Raw genomic sequence first — 18,297 nt, 5'->3', positions numbered from 1 at the left:
AGATATTTGGAGGTCATTCTGATTCTACTTTGATGTTACTTGTACAAGAATCGCCATATCTATTCAAAGACCTTCTTTGATATCAATACATTATGCCTACTCACTTTTGACAAGCTGTGAAGTCCTTGAGCCCTGCGTCGGGAACCTTATTCTTGGGGAGACAGAACTCGATATCCTCGCCCTTGAGCTTATTACCAAACACCCGAACATGCTCACGCTATGAACGACTTGTCAGCACAGCAATGGGAAATACATCAAGGAAAACTCACATCTGTGATCTTCAGGAACTCGTTGTAGATACCATCAGACTTCATTCGCTCGCGGACAAGATCCACAACACCATTCATGAGAGAGAGTACAGTAGTGACCTTACTATCCCAGGTCACGAGTGCTGAAACACCCTTGCCGTCAACGCGGGTAGACTCTGTGCTGCCATAAGGATCTGTTGCACGATTGTGAGCGATCATTGGAGTCTAATGTGATATCTGTAAGACTTACTCTGCATCTTCTTTCCGACAATCATGTTCCTCCACCAAGCCATGCCAACAGCCTTGTCGAATAATACAACAGGGAAGACACCATATGGAGTGATGACATCGAGCTCTTGGTCCTTTTGGCTGGCAATGGAGGGAATACCGGCGGGTGAGATGTATCCGATGATCTCATCTGTCTTGGGATCGGTAGAGTTGTTGACTGAGGCATAGAGACCAGGGGTCTTGGTGACCACCGAGTTGCAGGTACGAGCACGTTCGCCGTTTTTGAAGAGGCGGCTAAAAGGTCAGCTTGACGTTTCTGATGCTATTGGTGATGCTTACCTGACAATATCAACGTCGTGGTATGGCAACTCAAGCTGGTTCCAAATCTCATGACTAGAGAACCAAAAGCCTTTGCGAACAGTGATAGGGCCAACGCCACCCTTGTTATACTCGGCCTTCTCCAACTTGGCTCTCTTGTACTCCCAAAGTGTCTGCTTGTCCGTCTTGGACAGATCAGTGAAGAATTGGAAGAAGTACGTCAAAAGCTCTCCCTCATAAGGGTCATCGAGATAAGTCTCTGACTCGCACTTGTAGGATTGCTTCTTGTCGTTGACTGGAAGCGTCTGGTCGCCGATTGCGGTGACAGCACAGACCTTTCCTTTGCCGATGTAGAAGATTTTAGGGGCAGTCGAAGCGACGTAGTTGAACCAGGTCTGCCAACCGTCGGCGATCTTGTGAAACTTGGGGTTGGACTGCTTCTGCAGAGCTTCAATGCAGGCATAGACAGCCCAAATAAGCTCTCTGGACACAGCTTGTTAGTACAGGCGAGGAAGTAGAAGTCCGCTTACTTACCCATTGTCCAGACCAGGAACACGGTCATCCCAGCCATCTTGGGGAGAAATGGTCGTAGTGTCGGTCTTAATCCAAGGGAGAAAGCCACCGAAACCAGGATATGTCTGGTTGAACTGGCTGTAAGTCTTAAGCTTCGTCTCCATGATTGACGCAGCGAAGCCTGGTGCAGCCTTGAGATTATCTGGGGTCAAGAAACGAGCAGCTTCTTTAGATCCAGAGATAGCCTGGGCGTAGAGCATAATTTGCAGTGCCTGAATCGTACTGTTAGTAAAGGGGTTCGGTCTTCGAGACCGTAGAATGACTGACCTCCTTACTGGCTGCACTGAACGTATGCTTGTTAGTGCGCTTGCCAGTCTTCCAATCAAGCTGGGTTCCATCATAGGACATGCCATTTTGATTATTGTAGGCTACGTCGTTTTGATGGAATTTACCTTCCCAGTAGAGAAGATCCCAGATGAAGTCGTCGGTGTGTTGAAGGACGTCCTTTTGTGACCATTCAAGGCCGAATCGACAAGATGGGGCTTTGGGGTTGGAGTACTGAGGCGAGGCCGCTGTCAGTGGTAAAGACAGGGCTAGCGTAGCCAGAAAAGAGCTTAGCGAGGACTTCATGATGCGATAATGAGTCGTCTCCGAGCTCAATTGGTGTCTCGATGCTGGTTGGAGAGACAAAGAGATGACAAGGCTGCCTTTATATAATGGGAAATGAAGACTTGCACAACATTTCCAGGATCTTGGATGAACCAATGCCGACTTGAGTACGTATTGAGCCCAGAAACAAGGTTTCCTTCCCCAGACTCAACCCCGCTTGTCGGCTCACCAACATCAAAAGGGGAATAGATCTTCACGGGGAAATGGAGAATCACCTCACGACAGAATCTATTTCACCGCTACATTTCCCCGTCTCAATCCTTCCATTCTTTACCTCTTCAATCTCACACAATGACCAGTCCCACGCCAGATTCCCCTCAATCTCCGGGTCCAAACACGCCAGCCCAAAAGAATCGAGCCTGTGACCGCTGTCGTCGGCGAAAAGCAAAGGTACTAATCTCTAAATCTCCCCTCTCCCATCGGCGAAACTCACCCACTGACGGAATCTTTAGTGCGACTTTACAGAGGGCGAGCGTTGCACCAGCTGCAGGGAGTCAGGCACACAATGCACCTTCAACCTCCCCCTCGCCCGTCGCGGCCCCAAAATCCGCTCCAGAAAACCAGCCAGTTCCACAGCGGAATTACCGCCTCCCCAGTCGTCACAATGGGAAACCAACACTGTCGATCTCGGACTCTCGCCGCCTTTGCTGGTTAGCGGTGATGTAACGAGTCACCAGCGCTGGCAGAATTTATCGCGAGCGCTAGCGTTCATTACGAACGATCTGCAGCAATTTGTTACGCGATGCTTTGATCTCTTTTTTGAGTACCTCTACCCGCTTACGCCGCTGGTTCATGAACCGAGTTTGAGGGACTCGCTTTCGTATTTTGGGCAGTATCCTTCTGAGAATTTTAGTACAGGGGTTTTGGAGCTCTGGCCGGAGACGACGTTTACTTTGATCACTGCTGTTTGCGCCGAGGCAGCGTTCCTATTGCCGAAGGATTTGTTCCCAGAGGGTCAATCGGTGGCCGATATCTTTCTCAATGCCTCGAGGTCATGCCTCAATCAGTACCTTGAGGCCGAGTTGGAGAATCCGAATGCCAACTCAATCACCATTCGCTATTTTCACTCTAATTGCTTACATGCCGCGGGGAAGCCCAAGTACTCGTGGCATATTTTTGGAGAAGCAACGCGACTTGCGCAAGTTATGCAATTAAACCTCGAAACTTCGCTTGAGGGCTTGCAACCGATTGAAGCTGAGTTACGACGTCGAGCTTTCTGGATCGTGTACATGGGCGATAAATCAGCTGCCATCCTGAACAATCGACCCATCACGATCCACAAATTCTCATTCGAGTCGGGAATAACCACGTCGTATCCTTCTGGCATCGAGGACGAAGCTCCTGTTCTCTCCCCTGGCAATCTCGTCACGAATTCTGATGTCGTGCGGATAACTTGCATTGAAGGCTTCAACGCCAATTTGCGACTCTGGCAAAATGCATCTGATCTGCTCCTCGAGTTGCGACTAATGCAGGACCGAAACCAACAAGATCTAACCATGTCAAACCTTCAGCCATTGATCAGCGCCCAGGAAAAGGATCGACTGGACGCTCTTTATGTCAGGTTCATCACCTGTCTCGATGATCTACCACCATATCTGCAGTCGTACACATTCGCTGCCTTGGCCGATGAGTCAAGGGAAACTACCAAACAATTCCTCATCCAATGCGCTAATCTTCAGGTCTCCATCCATTGTTTAAGGATGGTGATAACGCAAAAGTTGGAGAATCTTCCGTACTATAAATCGGACATTGGGCACTCGGATTTGCGCAAAACGGAGATCGCGAGAGATATGCTGCGGGTGATTCAAGAAGCTCCGTTTTGGTCACTCCAAGTCAACGGCGAGCCTTATGTAAGTACAACAGTATACCACATAATTAATAAAGCTAACGAGTTGTTTCTGCCAAGGTCGAGAAGATACGGCTCACTGGTGCGAGTCTTCTGGAAATCATTCACAGAAATGGGTCTTCACCTATCGCTGCTAGAGCGCGTAGCGACTTTGCCGTTCTCCTTGATCTGCTCACGAGACTGGACTCCAAGGCCTCCGATGCATTGAGAAATACCTCTTCATTGATACACTAGATTATTGTAATATTATCACACGTTTTCCCTCCTCAAGTTACTCTTTAGACTCCTTTCTCGTGAACAAAATCGTGCTCCTCCTTCTTGACCTCAATCTCCTTGACCATCTCCTGCTTGGCATCCTTACCCTCAAACAGATATGTGAGCTCCTCCAGCGTAGGCCCCGATGTCTCGACAAAGAAGAAGTAGACGACCAAGAAGACGATGGCGACCCAGACACAGTAGTAGATGTAGAACTTCCACCCAATAGCCTCCAGACCAATTGGGTTGACGTAGCCACCGAAGATAGAAGAGACTTGAATGGTGAGCAGTACGAATGCCCAAGTCTTGGCTCGCATCTGATAGGTGACGATCTCGAGAGGATAAGTGACGACCAGATTTGTCCAACCAAAGGTATAGAAGCCTTGGAAGAGGAAGATGCAAGCCAACACAACTCGTCCGCCCGCCAAAGAGCCCTCTAGATACTGCTTAGCAGCGATGGTCCACATGATGAACGTGACAAGAACACCACCCGATCCCACAAGGAAAAAAGTGCGGCGCTTGAACTTGTCAACCAGAAGAGTCATAGTGATAGCAACGATATATTGCCAGAGAGTAACCATTCCGTTGACGAGAGTGATGTCTTTCTCAGCCTCGATGCCTGTATCCTTCAGGATCTGTGTGAGATAGTTCGAGACAAGCAGGTTGCCAGAGCTCTGACTGAAAAGCGCGGTGGCAAAGCAGAGCGAAATACGCTTGAGGTTAGGAATGGATGAGAAGAATTCCTTCCAGGTCATGTTTTGTTCGGCTTCCTCAGCAATGACTTGCTGAATCTCAGCGCATTCAAACTTGACCAATTCGCTGTCGGAATCACCTTCGCCATGATACTTGATCAGAATCTCCCGAGCCTGTTCGACTTTGCCCTTTGCGATCAGCCAACGAGGTGACTCGGGACAGAAAAAGATGAGGATGAGTTGGTATGCCGATGGAATGACTTGAACAAGAGTGGGGAGCTTCCAGGACCATTGGTTAGGAATGCGAAAGCATCCATATGTCGCCCATGCACCGATGACATAGCCCAGCACAATGTTTGTGTTGTACAGCGTCGTGATCTGCACACGCTCCTTAGGGTGCGAGAGCTCGGTGACTAAGACTGGGGCACCCATCTGGATAAGCGAGGAGCCAATTCCGAGAACGATCTTGCCGCCGATGAACATATTGAGGGAGGTCGCAAAGAGTTGAACCATGACACCGGCGATAATGACGATAGATCCCATGGCAGTTGGGACACGACGGCCAGCGACATCGCTGATCCAACCGAGGAAGATAAATGGTATGACACCTCCAATGGCGTTGGAAGCACCGAAGAAGCCAAGTTTGGAGCCAGTAGGATGTCCGAAGCGGTCTTGCCAGCTCTCGAGCGTTTGAAGGGCGTTGGTCATAGAGCTTCACGATGAGTCAGTATGTGTAGCAACTTGCCGGCTGGGAGTGGACTTACCCGTCAATGCCAAGAGCCATACTGGCAAACAGCGAGGACGTAAGCAAGAAGTACAAAAGAACACCATTCTTGCGTTTCCAAAACGGCGGAACGGTGGTGAGGTCGATGGGAGACTGAATATCTTCAGTGGCGTGCGCCGCTTTCGGAGCCATGTTGATTTTATGACAGATGGCGTGAAACAAGGTGTAGAAGAGTCGTCAAGAGTGACTGATGATGTGTTTACAGTCTTGTGATAAACTCTCGGCGATCTCTAGCATACTTATATATACACAATGCAACGCTGAAGAAGAGAGAATTTCGGTCCAGAAACATGCCATGAACCAAGGTTACAGCGAAAAAGCCCCATTTCGACCTAGCCTCCAACTTCCCCGTGGGGAATGGTCTGCTCCGTGAAGCTACGGGAAAACGGCGAAATAGAGCATCGCGCTATTCGAAGAAACCCCTCACCGTCGGGGAAACTACCCAGTGGATCAACCGAATTTCACCGCGATCGACAATCACGACGAGTTGGGTATTATCTTATCGGCCCGTAATTCCACGGTATAAAGAATGCCGAAGTATGTAACTTGTTCTGGTCACTAGAGACTTTTGTGTCAAGTTCAAAGACAACGATGCCTTCTCTCCCTAACGACTTCAGACTTGGTTTCGCAACGGCGTCTTACCAGATTGAAGGTGCTGTCGCTGAAGACGGTCGCGGTCCTTCAATCTGGGATGTCTTCTGCCATCTTGAACCCACGCGAACAAAAGGCGCAAACGGCGATGTTGCCTGTGATCACTATCACCGCCTTGAAGAAGATCTCGATCTTTTAAAAAGATACGGATCTGATATGTATCGCTTCTCAATTTCGTGGTCTCGTGTTATTCCTCTTGGTGGACGGGATGATCCTGTTAATGAAGCAGGCATTGCTTTCTATGATAGGGTTATTGACGGATGTCTGAAGAGACGTATCACGCCATGGGTCACGCTTTACCATTGGGACTTACCGCAAGCATTGCATGAGAGATATGGTGGATGGTTGGATGTCGAAGAGTCTCAAAAGGATTTCGAGAGATATGCGAGGCTTTGTTATGAGAGGTTCGGCGATCGAGTGAAGCACTGGATCACACTCAATGAGCCTTGGATTGTCTCTATATTCGTAAGTTATTCCTTCGGAAAGACAACAGTAAAATACTAACAATACGTTCTAGGGCTATGCCACTGGAGGCAATGCTCCAGGACGAAGCAGCATCAACCCCCAATCCACTGAGGGGGATACATCGACGGAGCCGTGGATTGTTGGCAAGGCTCTCATCATGAGCCACGCTCGTGCCGTCGCAGCCTACAATCAGGATTTCCGTGTATCACAAAAAGGCCAAATAGGAATCTCATTGAATGGAGATTACTACGAGCCATGGGACAGCAGCGATCCGAGAGATAGTGAAGCTGCTGAGCGACGGATGCAGTTCCATATTGGGTGGTTTGCAAATCCCATCTTGTAAGTCATGCCAGCATTCCATGCAGCGCGGACCATAAATGCTGATTCTGCGAAGCCTAGGACAAGACTACCCAAAGTGCATGCGCGATCAGCTCAAAGACCGCCTGCCACAGTTTACATCCGAAGAGCTCAAACTTCTTCGCTCAGCAGAAAGTGATTTCTACGGCATGAACTACTACACCTCCCAATTCGCTCGGCACAAGTCCACTCCCGCACTAGACACAGACTACATCGGTAACCTCGATGAGCTCCAAACCAACAAAACCGGCGACCCTGTCGGTTTGGAAAGTGGCCTACACTGGCTCCGATCCTGCCCCGACCTCTTCCGCAAACATCTCACGCGGGTATATCGTCTGTACGGCAAGCCTATCATCATCACGGAGAACGGGTGTCCCTGTCCCGGCGAGGATAAGATGACGCGTGAGGAGTCGGTGCAGGATGAGTATAGGATTAAGTACTTTGAGGATCACCTTGATGCGATCGGGAGGTCGGTCGGTGAAGATGGATCTGTTATCGAGGGGTATTTTGCGTGGTCGTTGATGGATAATCTTGAGTGGTCTGATGGCTATGGGCCTAGGTTCGGAGTGACATTTACGGATTACGAGACGTTAGAGAGGACGCCGAAGAAATCGGCGTTGGTGTTGAGGCAGTTGGTGGACCATCGGAAGGGAACTCAGTTGAAGCTGTAGATGAGGCCGATAGACAGGACCTATTTGGGAGGCCACATTTAGACAGAATTGATATGATCGCATAATCAAAATTGAATCAAGGTATCCTTATCTATGTATCTCGGTGAACAAAATGATCCGGCAGGCCCATAGTCGCATCTCGGCGTTGGGTTTCATCCGCCAGACCCATTCCCGGTAGTGTTCAAAGTCCGGTATATCCGCTATCCACAGCTCGCGCGGAAATCGTCAACTGAAACGAGTTTAGCAACGCCGAGGTTACACGTCAAAGCGGGACGCTAGGTGCCAATTTGGATATTTGAAAGCCGGTAGTTGACATTTATGCGGAACGGAACTCGGTGCCAAGTTTCAAGAAATTTTCTCGTATTCTCTCTCATTGACATATATTTATAAATTGACAATTATAACATTAAAAATTCTGTTCAACAACTTAATCTGATTTCAATCACTTTATATCGATGGCTCGCATTCTCATTACTGGTTCCGCTGATGGCTTGGGCCTCGAAGCTGCGCGCCAACTTGTTAAGGGCAATCACACCGTTTATCTCCATGCGCGCAACGCTCAACGAGCAGCGGAGGCCAAAGAAAAGTGCCCTGGTGCAGCTGGTGCTTTTGTAGCGGACTTGACACTCGTGTCAGAGACAAAAAGGCTCGCCGAGGAAGTCAACGCAGTCGGAACCTTCGATGCCATCATTCATAATGCTGGCTTGCTGGCCGGACCATTCCGCAAGACTCCCGACACCGGTATCCCAGCTCAGACGGCCGTCAATGTTCTTGCACCCTACATTCTCACCTGTCTCTTAACACCTCCCAAGAGACTCATTTACATCGCGTCTCAACTACACGCCCAGGCCGATACAAGCGTCAAGGATATTTTCTGGCTCGAGCGAGGCGAGTCTCAATTCCGAGACTTCCCCGCATACTGCGACTCAAAGCTTCATGTCATGTTGCTTGCAAACGCAGTCGCCAGACGTTTCAAGAACACGTCGGTCATGTCTGTTCATCCAGGATGGGTTGCAACGAAGCTTGGAGGAGAGGATGGGCCAGATAAGCTGGAGGATGGAGTTGATACCTATGTCATGTTGGCTGAGGGAGACTATGATCAAAGCTTGACAGGGAATTATTTTGAGCCTAAGAGGAAGCTGGCAGAGCCGACTCCTCAGTGTTGTGAGGTTGAGTTGCAGGAGCGGGTTGTTGATGCCTGTCAGAGCTTGGTGGGATTGAAACTTCCTCAAAATTAGAAGGGCTGTAGCCCACAGTTCGGGGAGATAACCTTATAGGCAGGAAAGGACAAATAAAGGCAATAAACTGATGTGGGCTAAATTAAACTTGGACAAGTTATCAAACAAAGAGTCATGTTGAAGGCACTGTTGCTATCGAGAAGTCCCAGAACCCAAAAATATTACATTCACTACCCTGCAATCAGATAAAATTGAGCTTATCTTATCACCTCAACAGAAGGAATCACCGAGACGGAAGAAATAGAAGGGCCGAGACAGGCCATTAGGATAGCCAATTACACAGAGCGAAAGCTGCCAGGCCGAATCCTTGGTCTCGCGTTACTCTCGGCATTTTCTCGTGCATTTGTGCGAGCCAATCAACGTCTTGTGTATTCGACTTATCGGGCGAAGCTCGCCCTACCAACCCGAAAATGCAGCGCAGAGGCACGGGAGTAATAATAAGCATTCGTGGAAAGGATTCGAGTCTGACTATATATATCTTGCGTTGTTCTGCTAGTCGTTGGAAATATTCATCATCACCAGTCTCATAAATACATCATTTCCAAGACTTACAAACTGCATCACGCAACACTGCAATTCTCTCTACTTACACTTAATCCACAGCCCACCTATCACGCCCACAATGACTGTCACATTTATTGAAACAGACGGTGGTAAGCTCGCCGTTGACATTGCTGGCGAAGGCCCACTCGTCATCTGCTCTCCCGGGATGGGAGATTTCCGCGACGCATATGACGCTCTGGCCACCGAGCTTCGTAAATCTGGCTACAGAGTCGCTATGGTTGATCTGAGAGGTCATGGCGATAGCAGCACTACCTTTAACCGCTATGGCGACGAAGCCACCGCAGACGACCTCATTACTCTGATTGACGCTTACGGTGGAGGACCTGCTGTCTTAGCCGGCGCCTCTCTATCTGGTGCGGCTGCTACGATCGCTGGTGGAAGCCATCCCGAAAAGGTCGCTGGCCTTATACTCTTTGGAGCCTTCCTTCGACCTGGAACTGGCAAGCTTGTCGCCAGTCTCTTCCGCCTTTCCATGCGCCAACCCATCGGCCCTATGATCTGGAAGTCATACGCCCCTAAGCTCTGGCCCGGTCTTGGCGACAAGGTCCAGGAGCGCGTTGACAGGTCCATCGCAATGTTGACAGGCCCCGGTCGCTGGAAGGCATTCCACGCTACACTATCTACCGACCACGCTGTTGTCGCACCGTACATCAGCAAAGTCAAGGCTCCAGTACTAGCTGTCTATGGAGATGCCGATCCTGACTGGACTGATCCTATTGAAGAGGCGCGCTGGGTCGCGTCGAACTTTGAGGATAGTGAGGTTGTTGCTGTTAAGGGCGTTGGACATGCGCCTATGATGGAGAGGCCTGAGGAGGTGACACCGGCTGTTCTCAAGTTTTTGGACAGAATTCGGGCGAGCGGTGGTTTCAACCGCGCTTGATCGTGTTCAAGTTACGAGAAGAGTTTTTCGACCAGCGGTAGAAGGAGGGAAAGTGATCGATACCACGGTGGGGCTATAGAGAGGCGATCAGTTTACAAGTTCAAGCTTAATATAATACTATAGACATCAGAGAGCATTTCCACTATTTACTACAAATCTATCCACTTGCTAGTAACAATTGATCAAGCCAATAGTAATCAGTACTTGAGCTCAGCCTTGGAGGTTGTTTCTAGAGACCGCGAAGCAATGCATCAAGAGTTGAGGACACTTGAATGAGCTCTTCATCTTCAAATGGACGAGCGACTACTTGTATACATATTGCTTGGTTCCCAAAAAGACTGGGATCATCTATAAACAATACATGATTAGGATCCGCATGAGTAGTAAGATAAAGGCTTTACATACAAATTTTGTAGTTGGGTTTATCGTAGGGATTGGTGTCCAGCGGTTCGTATTCTAAATCAAGAGAATCCTGCTCAGAATTGACCTTGAGTCCCGGTATTGGCAATATCGCAGCAGGATAGTCAATCAAATTAAAGAGCGAGGTGTATCCCCAGTATGTATTGAAGTCATGAGGATAACCAACGCCAGGTGCCGGAGGACATATCAAGGCATCGATGGGACGGCTGCCGTTGGCTGTTTTGTCCCATGCTGCTAGGAACTGTTCTTTGTAGTCTCGTACCTTACCACTCAACTACTAATAGTTAACCTAGAAGACAGAACATGTTGTGTTTTGACTTACCTGTAGAATCTCTGAAGCGGGAAGCTTCCGAACATTGAAAACCTTGAGTGAGTCGGCAAACGCGGGGATTATGGGTTCACCAGACTCTTCAAGCGCAGCGATTGTCCCGTCAGCTCCACCTTGGTAGTAAACGTCGAACTTGGATCCTATTAGTTACTATACTCGCGTAGATAAGAGGTACTTACGGTTGTCTTCAAAGCTTGCCAGCAGTCGAAGGGCGGCTTGAAGTCAACAACTTGAGACAGAAGTTAGCTTTGTAGTCCACAGTTCACAACTAATATGAGTTTACCCTCGTGTCCAGCTTCTATCAGTATCTTTTTGGTATGCTCTAGTGCTCGAAGGATTGGCGGATGAGGCCTCACCACGCCATCCCATTTCATTAGCCCTATCTTCAGCTTGCCTTCTAGAGCATCGACTCTCCTCCATGGGACAGGCGCGCAAGTTACATCAAATCTGTTGTAAGGATGAGCATTTATGACTCGGGTCAGCAACTCCATATCCTCGAGGGAGCGACAAATAGGTCCAAAGGAAACTTGAATCAGACTCTGGCCAAGGTCCGGCATCCCGCCTTTCGGGATTCGGGCAGCTGTTGGTTTGAGTGCATAGAGTCCGTTAAAAGCAGCTGGTACACGAATCGAACCTCCGAGATCAGTCGAGGGCGTGAGAGGTGTACCCTTCATGGCTACCAGGACAGCGTCGCCTCCAGAACTACCTCCGGCGTTCAGGTCCCGATTGGAAGGGTTCAAAGTACGTCCCCAGAGGTTGCTGACTGTCTCGATTGCCATGGCCGATTGAGGCATGGTGGTCTTGCAGAAGAATATGGCGCCTTCAGCACGTAGAGCAGCTACGACGGCGGAATCTTGAGCAACGACATTGTTTCTGCCTGAGACGAAGGCCATGGTTGAAGCATGACCTGCAACGCAATGGATATCCTTGACAGCGAGAGTCAGTGCAAGTAAGGAATTATGGCTAGTAGATAGCTTACCTTTAGAGCGATAGGAACACCATGCAGTACACCCTTTAAATGACCACCTTTCTCTATCGCTTCATCAAGCTCTCTTGCGTGTGCGAGGCCTTCTTCATAGAACCATTCTGTCAGGCAATTGACCTACTGCCATTAGCCAATTACCAGCATGTAATTAGATTACCAACCAGTTGATGTGCGATAGAAGCTCGTCCGGCGAGTGCTTCCAAGACTTGCACTGCTTTCAGCTCGCGAGTCTTGAGTTTCTTGACTATTTCTGTCGCTGTGAGTTCCGTGATTCTGAGCTGCTCTTCAGTGAGTAGGCCACAGGTGTACGGCACATTGGTGACATCTTTGAGGTCTCGGTATTGATTGACATCTAATCGCCAGCGGCTAGGAATGGAATTAAGCACTTTCACTTGAGATTCTTTGGCTATGTCTTGCCAATTCATCTTGTCGCTCGACTCCGGTTAGTGTTGTGTATGGTTTTGGCCGTTGAGAGGGACTGGTGGGCAATATGTGTATAGGGGTTCTTGAGGTGTTGCGCTATTTAAAAATACAACGAGTTTCCCGATGTATTGCAGATTGTCTCGTAAGTATGTAATGTTATGAACAACCAGCAGTGGGCCTGGTCTTCAACGATTGGTAAGATCATGGCGATTACGTTACTTGTGTTTCTACACCTCGAATGGCCAGCTTAGTTATGTGAACAGGAACTCCGTGGAGGTCAAAACGAGTATAAAATTAGTAATTCACGTTTTATTTATTGAAGTTGCAGTATTGGGCATTCTGTGCATAATACTTGAGCAAATAGATGATCAACGCTGACGCCAGACCCGAATTCATGTCAATCACTTAAGCTGCGCTACCCAAGATCGTCTTCTTGACATGATTCAGCGCACTCCCGGCCCGTAGCCATGCAAGCTGGTGCTCATGATACGAGTGGTTCAACTGCGCCGTCCATTCAGTCCCGTCTTTATTCACCACCTTCATCGTAACCTGCTTCTCCGGCTGAAGCGCATCACCATCAACGTCCAGTAAACTTATAACATCGCCCTCCCGAATCCTATCATAGTCCAATAGGTCCGCAAACGTAAACGGAAACATCCCCTGCTTCTTCAAGTTCGTCTCATGAATGCGGGCGAAGCTCTTTGCAATGACTGCTACACCACCCAAGAATCTGGGCTCCAGCGCAGCGTGTTCCCGGGAACTACCTTCGCCGTAGTTGTTATCGCCAATGATACACCATCTGATACCAGCATTCTTCATTGTTCGTGCGGCTTTGTGGATGAACTTGATGGTGCCGTCTGTAGGATCTCGTGTCTTGCCAGTCATAGATAGTGAACTGGCGTTGGGAAGGAATCCGTTTGTTGCGCCGAGGAGCATGTTGTGGCTGATGTTAGATAGATGGCCACGATAATTGTACCATGGCCCTGCGGGAGAAATATGATCTGTGGTACACTTTCCAGAGACTTTGATGAGGACTTCCATGTTCTCTGCTTGGCCTGGCTTCCATGGCTCAAACGGCGTCAGAAGCTCCAGGCGATCGCTGCCTTCATCGATGGCAACTTTATAATCTGAGGTATCTTCTAGTATAGGCGGCTGGAAGAGATCGCTACCAGCGATGAACCTTTCTGGAAGCTCGTTGGCGACAGGAGGGGTAAATCGGAAGTGAGAGGTACCCGACTTATCAGTGGGAATAGCGTCGTGCATGGGGTTGAATGACAGATCACCAGCATAAGCAAAAGTAGTGGCGATCTCGGGAGATGTGACGAAAGAATGTGTAGCGGGGTTTCCATCATGGCGACCAGTGAAGTTGCGATTGAAGCTAGAGATGACTGAGTTGTTCTCAGCACCAGCAACGTCAACATCCTTCCTGTCCCATTGTCCAACACAGGGTCCGCAAGAGTTGCTGAGAACAACGGTTCCAGCCTCTCTCAAACTTGGTAAGATGCCACTCTCCTCCGCAGTTGCACGAATCTGTTCACTGCCTGGGCTTACCATGAAGGGTGTTCTAGGCCGGTCGATGCCTGCCTTTTTGGCCTGTTGTACCAAGTCGTAGACTTTCTCGAGATCCTCGTAGGAGCTATTGGTACAGCTGCCTACCATACTATGACTGATCTTGGAGGGCCAGGAGCTCTCTTGAACTCGTGTCTTGAACTGAGACAGGGGATGCGAGAGGTCGGGAGTGAATGGGCCGTTGATGTGAGGTTCAAGCGTTGAGAGATCAATCTCAATGACCTCGTCGTAGTAATCCTCACTGCCACGGTCTGCAGTAAGCAGCGTCTCAGTGAAGCCGTCAGCGTAGCGAGCGATGTCTCCCCGTTTGGTCGCTTTAAGATACCGTGCCATAGCCTGTGAGTAGGGGAAGATACACGAGGTTGACCCAACCTCGGCTGACATGTTACAAACAGTGGCCATGGCCGTGGCTCCCAATGTCTCGGCACCAGGACCAAAGAACTCGATGACCTTACCCTTTCCACCGGAGACAGTCAGTATACCCGCAAGCTTGCAGATAATGTCTTTGGAAGATGCCCATCCCGACAACCGTCCTGTCAGACGAACGCCCAAGACCTTGGGACAAACAAGCTCCCATGGCATTCCAGCCATAGCATCCACAGCATCAGAGCCGCCGACTCCAATACCCAGAACACCCATTCCGCCAGCATTGGGAGTATGCGAGTCAGTGCCAATGAACAAACCACCTGGAAAAGCGTAGTTCTCAAAAATCGTAGTGTGAATAATACCTGCGCCAGGTTTCCAATACCCAATGCCGTATTTCTTCGCTGCGCTGCTCAGAAAAGCATAGACCTCTCGATGATCACCCGCAGCCCGCTCAAGATCCTTTTTGGCTCCGTACTCTGCGACAATGAGATGATCACTGTGCACAGATGTTGGCACTTGAACGCGTGGTAGACCAGCGCTGATGAATTGGAGAAGCGCCATTGTCGCTGTCGCATCATGACAAGCAACGCGATCCGGCCGTAGGCGCAGGATTGTCTGTCCTCGCTCTATTTGGTCGAGTACCCAATCATCGTTGTCGTGGATTAAGTGGCTGTAGAGGAGCTTTTCGGAGAGGGTCAAGGGTCGTTTATTAGCGCCTTGAACGCGGCGGAGGGATTCGAGTCGGGTGGTGTAATCGAGGACATTATACTGTGACACACTTAGGAGTTGGCATTGAGATATGAGTGGAAGTACTGACTGGCTCAAGAGGGCTCAATGCGACATGGGATGAATGCGTCGCTAAGCATCGTCGCACTTGTGTCACTGGCCTCTGTCGCGCAGAGCAAACCCGTCGCAGGCTAAGTCGTGATGTTGTCAGCGCCATTCTTGCGATGATTGCAGAATATGCATAGCAATTATCATGCTAAAATCGTGTTGCCTGTGCATGGTAATCATCATGTTTTTATTTGATATCGCACAAACCCAACCCGCCCATACAAAACTCCATGCTGTAGCCGAGGAACCGTGGAGTAGTCCGCACCCCATTTCTCGCCGCTGACGGACTGCTCCGTTCCCACAGCCCACTATCGTGCGACCTTAGAACCCAGTGTTTGGATCAGTTCCAAAGAGGCCCAGATCTTGATTGTCATTCAGTGAAAAGCTCCATGTAAAATCGGATTTGTTGAAGTCCTCCAGGAACATCTCGATTTCGGGATCAAAGCCGCCTTCAATTGATGGCCAGTCAAATTGGTCTGGGTTGCCTCCGACATCCAAGTCTAGATTTTGCCACGCTGTATCTGTGTCAATCACTACCGATTGGCCAGTCTCATTTGAGAAATGAGGCTGATGTTGACTTCCAGAGACATCAGCGTCCCCTGCTTCTCTTGGTCTGGAAGACGCAGTTTGCTGTAGAGATAGTCGCGGAGCTTTGTTGGACGCGTCCGCCATGTAGAGCCTCTTCATGGTCAAATCTGCGACTGAACCAAAGCTGGCTTGTCCATTCCTTGCAGACGGCCACCATTCGCCACCAATTGTTAAAAGAGTAGAGCAGCTTCGCAAATTCTTTGACATTGTCTCTGGTGACGCCTTCTCCCGAACGGCCTGTGATGTCCAGAATGAGTAGATCAGTGTCGCGCCAGCTGCAAAGATGTTCTGCACGGCCCTCCATCCAAAGTGGAGGCCATGAAGGTCGTGAAGTCGTTGGTACCCATCTAGAATACTGGCTGCGCTGTCGAAGCAAGCCTGGAGCGCCTCTGAAGCTGGTTGCCGAACGACTTGGGATGGTTGGAAAAGTAAGACCATCGTTGTATGGTACTTCAGTCTGAGCTTTATCTTCCAGACTTCCCGTTGTCTGTTATCAAGACTGGGATACTCAAATACATCGTTTGAGACCTCCTCCCACCAGATTTCCAAAGTATGCTGGATCCTGGCCTGTTGTTCTGTAGGATTGTCTGGCCATGGGAAGAAGCTAGAATCACCGGGAAGGTGATACAGGTGGAGTTTAATATCGGACACGATGCGGTCCAGTCTGAAATGATACGATGAGTAACGTGTTACGGCAGTTATGAACGAAGGCGGAAGGGGTCCTTGCGTATTCTCGTCAAGGTCTGAAAGAGGCTCAGGTATTTTTATGTCGAATGTTTCGTCTCTGAAACCAAGTGGCCGGCCCTGTATCGATGATAAAGACCTGCTACACTTAGCACGTCTCCCTAGAGCTGCGCCCTGGGGCATGATACCTATCCAATGAATAAATTGTGAAGAAAGTGAAACGTCTCACTTGTTGTATAGCAGAGCCTTCCCGGCTTGACTGTCCTTGCTCCCGATGTATTCCAGTCTCGACACAGTACGCCAGTCCAAGATGCACCAAAGTCCACAAGTTGACCTCTGCAGGAGTGAGCATGCCATGCATCACCAGCATCATTAAAGATTGAATAGAGGACAAGGTAATATGAGCGAAGGCTTCTTTTGAAAAGTGGAGGGCAGCACGGTAAAAGCGCTGTGGCGGAAAGTCGTAGTTACGTGATCGTACCTTGACCAGAGCGCCGATATTGAAGACCATAAAGAGAATAAAGGCGACTGCCGAGAAGGTAACGCCTTCTTCATTGGAAACTCCCGGGACTATCACTCTTCCGTTCCATCGAAACGGCGGCATGTTAGCGGGCCATCCGTGAGAAGAGATATCGCATTCCAAAATGCCGTCAAGGCAGGGATATATGGCTTCGACGGCACTGAAGAGAGAAATTGGTTCTAGGAAGGGGAAGTCGGGATGGATCCAACGGATGTATGTGTGTATCAATACGAGAGCATTGTGTCTTGAGGGTAGCTCCTATGTATAGTTAGAGGTCAAATTAGGGCTCCGGAGGAATCAACTCACTTGTTTGAGAAGACTGTACAGCTCTTGGTAATACTTCCTGTTCTGATCTTGAGCAACGACATCATCACTCCATTCGAGCTCTCCAGCAGCCTTGTCCCCTTGAGGGCCTTGAGGCGTGGACTCTACACTCGGTGGCGATGCTCCAATGAGGTTTGTGAAGAGAAGCCCTGAGCTTGAGCCAAGGTAGTGTTTTTGAGGGGAATCGATATTAAGAGAAAGCATGCCAAGATTAACGGCGACAGAATGGGCGCGCTCTGGAAAGGATTCGTCTTGATCAGAGTGCCCTGATGCCTCTGCTGACCGCTTGCGTGAGATCGTGGAGACTGGTGGAACTGATGATATTGAGATGTCAGCAACCTCGGGGATTCTCTCATCCTGCGCAGGGGCCGTTGGGTCAGACGAAGGATCGACCTGAGGACCAGAACGTAGGTCTACGTCCGGTAGACGTTCTTTGATGATATCTTCCAACCATCGTATTCTTTCACGGGCGGCAGACACGAAACTTAGTTGTCAATCAATGTTCTGCGATGTCGTGACGCGTACTCACTTGCGGGGAATAACAACATCTGAGTTCTGACTGTCGACATCTAAGCAGACCTGCCCAGCCTTTGCACAGTTGGTACAAGCGGGCACTTGACCATCGCACTAACACGAGCCAAGGAGCAAACACTTTAGTCTGGAGGGTCGAGTTGCTGGAAGCAGTCGATTGTTCTCACCTTGATGCGACGGACCCGACGGCGTCGACAGGCCAGGCGGACCTTTTTAGGGGCGTTGATACGCGTAGCCATGGGATTTGATAAGGTTACAGGGGTAAGTACAGGCAGGCGATGTGGTTGGCTGTTGTCGCTGGATGTTTAGTGAAGCTGACACTGACAATTGCTCATGATGCGAGTGG

General features: G+C 49.5%; 8 protein-coding genes across 8 annotated transcripts; 4 read left to right on the top strand and 4 right to left on the bottom strand.

Annotated features, from left to right (window-relative positions):
• Positions 1-100: 100 nt before the first annotated feature.
• FSUBG_10573 (gpi anchored protein) lies at positions 101-1,937 on the bottom strand (the record flags this gene model as incomplete). Its single annotated transcript, XM_036675163.1, has 6 exons — positions 101-217; positions 270-442; positions 499-770; positions 816-1,277; positions 1,329-1,579; positions 1,635-1,937. The coding sequence occupies 6 exons, from the start codon at positions 1,935-1,937 to the stop codon at positions 101-103; spliced, it is 1,578 nt and encodes a 525-aa protein (XP_036533937.1).
• A 330-nt stretch (positions 1,938-2,267) lies between these two features.
• Positions 2,268-4,056, top strand: FSUBG_10572 (c6 transcription; the record flags this gene model as incomplete). The annotated part of the gene is made up of 3 exons (XM_036675162.1): positions 2,268-2,366; positions 2,429-3,826; positions 3,883-4,056. 3 exons carry the CDS (start codon positions 2,268-2,270, stop codon positions 4,054-4,056), a joined length of 1,671 nt encoding a protein of 556 aa, XP_036533936.1.
• Positions 4,057-4,100: 44 nt separating this feature from the next.
• On the bottom strand, positions 4,101-5,685 carry FSUBG_10571 (uncharacterized protein; the record flags this gene model as incomplete). The annotated part of the gene is made up of 2 exons (XM_036675161.1): positions 4,101-5,481; positions 5,534-5,685. 2 exons carry the CDS (start codon positions 5,683-5,685, stop codon positions 4,101-4,103), a joined length of 1,533 nt encoding a protein of 510 aa, XP_036533935.1.
• Positions 5,686-6,144: 459 nt separating this feature from the next.
• FSUBG_10570 (beta-glucosidase) lies at positions 6,145-7,697 on the top strand (the record flags this gene model as incomplete). The annotated part of the gene is made up of 3 exons (XM_036675160.1): positions 6,145-6,669; positions 6,722-7,008; positions 7,064-7,697. The coding sequence occupies 3 exons, from the start codon at positions 6,145-6,147 to the stop codon at positions 7,695-7,697; spliced, it is 1,446 nt and encodes a 481-aa protein (XP_036533934.1).
• Positions 7,698-8,152: 455 nt separating this feature from the next.
• FSUBG_10569 (short chain dehydrogenase reductase family oxidoreductase) lies at positions 8,153-8,935 on the top strand (the record flags this gene model as incomplete). The annotated part of the gene is made up of 1 exon (XM_036675158.1): positions 8,153-8,935. One exon carries the CDS (start codon positions 8,153-8,155, stop codon positions 8,933-8,935), a length of 783 nt encoding a protein of 260 aa, XP_036533933.1.
• A 622-nt stretch (positions 8,936-9,557) lies between these two features.
• Positions 9,558-10,379, top strand: FSUBG_10568 (AB hydrolase superfamily yisY; the record flags this gene model as incomplete). The annotated part of the gene is made up of 1 exon (XM_036675157.1): positions 9,558-10,379. The coding sequence occupies one exon, from the start codon at positions 9,558-9,560 to the stop codon at positions 10,377-10,379; it is 822 nt and encodes a 273-aa protein (XP_036533932.1).
• Positions 10,380-12,940: 2,561 nt separating this feature from the next.
• FSUBG_10566 (aconitate hydratase 1) lies at positions 12,941-15,413 on the bottom strand (the record flags this gene model as incomplete). The annotated part of the gene is made up of 2 exons (XM_036675156.1): positions 12,941-15,238; positions 15,288-15,413. The coding sequence occupies 2 exons, from the start codon at positions 15,411-15,413 to the stop codon at positions 12,941-12,943; spliced, it is 2,424 nt and encodes an 807-aa protein (XP_036533931.1).
• Positions 15,414-15,625: 212 nt separating this feature from the next.
• FSUBG_10565 (pyrimidine pathway regulatory 1) lies at positions 15,626-18,190 on the bottom strand (the record flags this gene model as incomplete). Its single annotated transcript, XM_036675155.1, has 4 exons — positions 15,626-16,696; positions 16,806-17,354; positions 17,403-17,813; positions 18,119-18,190. The coding sequence occupies 4 exons, from the start codon at positions 18,188-18,190 to the stop codon at positions 15,626-15,628; spliced, it is 2,103 nt and encodes a 700-aa protein (XP_036533930.1).
• Positions 18,191-18,297: the final 107 nt, after the last annotated feature.

The sequence above is a fragment of the Fusarium subglutinans genome (assembly GCF_013396075.1).
Source record: "Fusarium subglutinans strain NRRL 66333 chromosome Unknown NRRL66333_c0000185, whole genome shotgun sequence".
Taxonomy (NCBI): domain Eukaryota; kingdom Fungi; phylum Ascomycota; class Sordariomycetes; order Hypocreales; family Nectriaceae; genus Fusarium; species Fusarium subglutinans.
The sequence above is the reverse complement of the archived record's forward strand: the minus strand, read 5'-3'. Positions and strand labels throughout refer to the sequence as shown.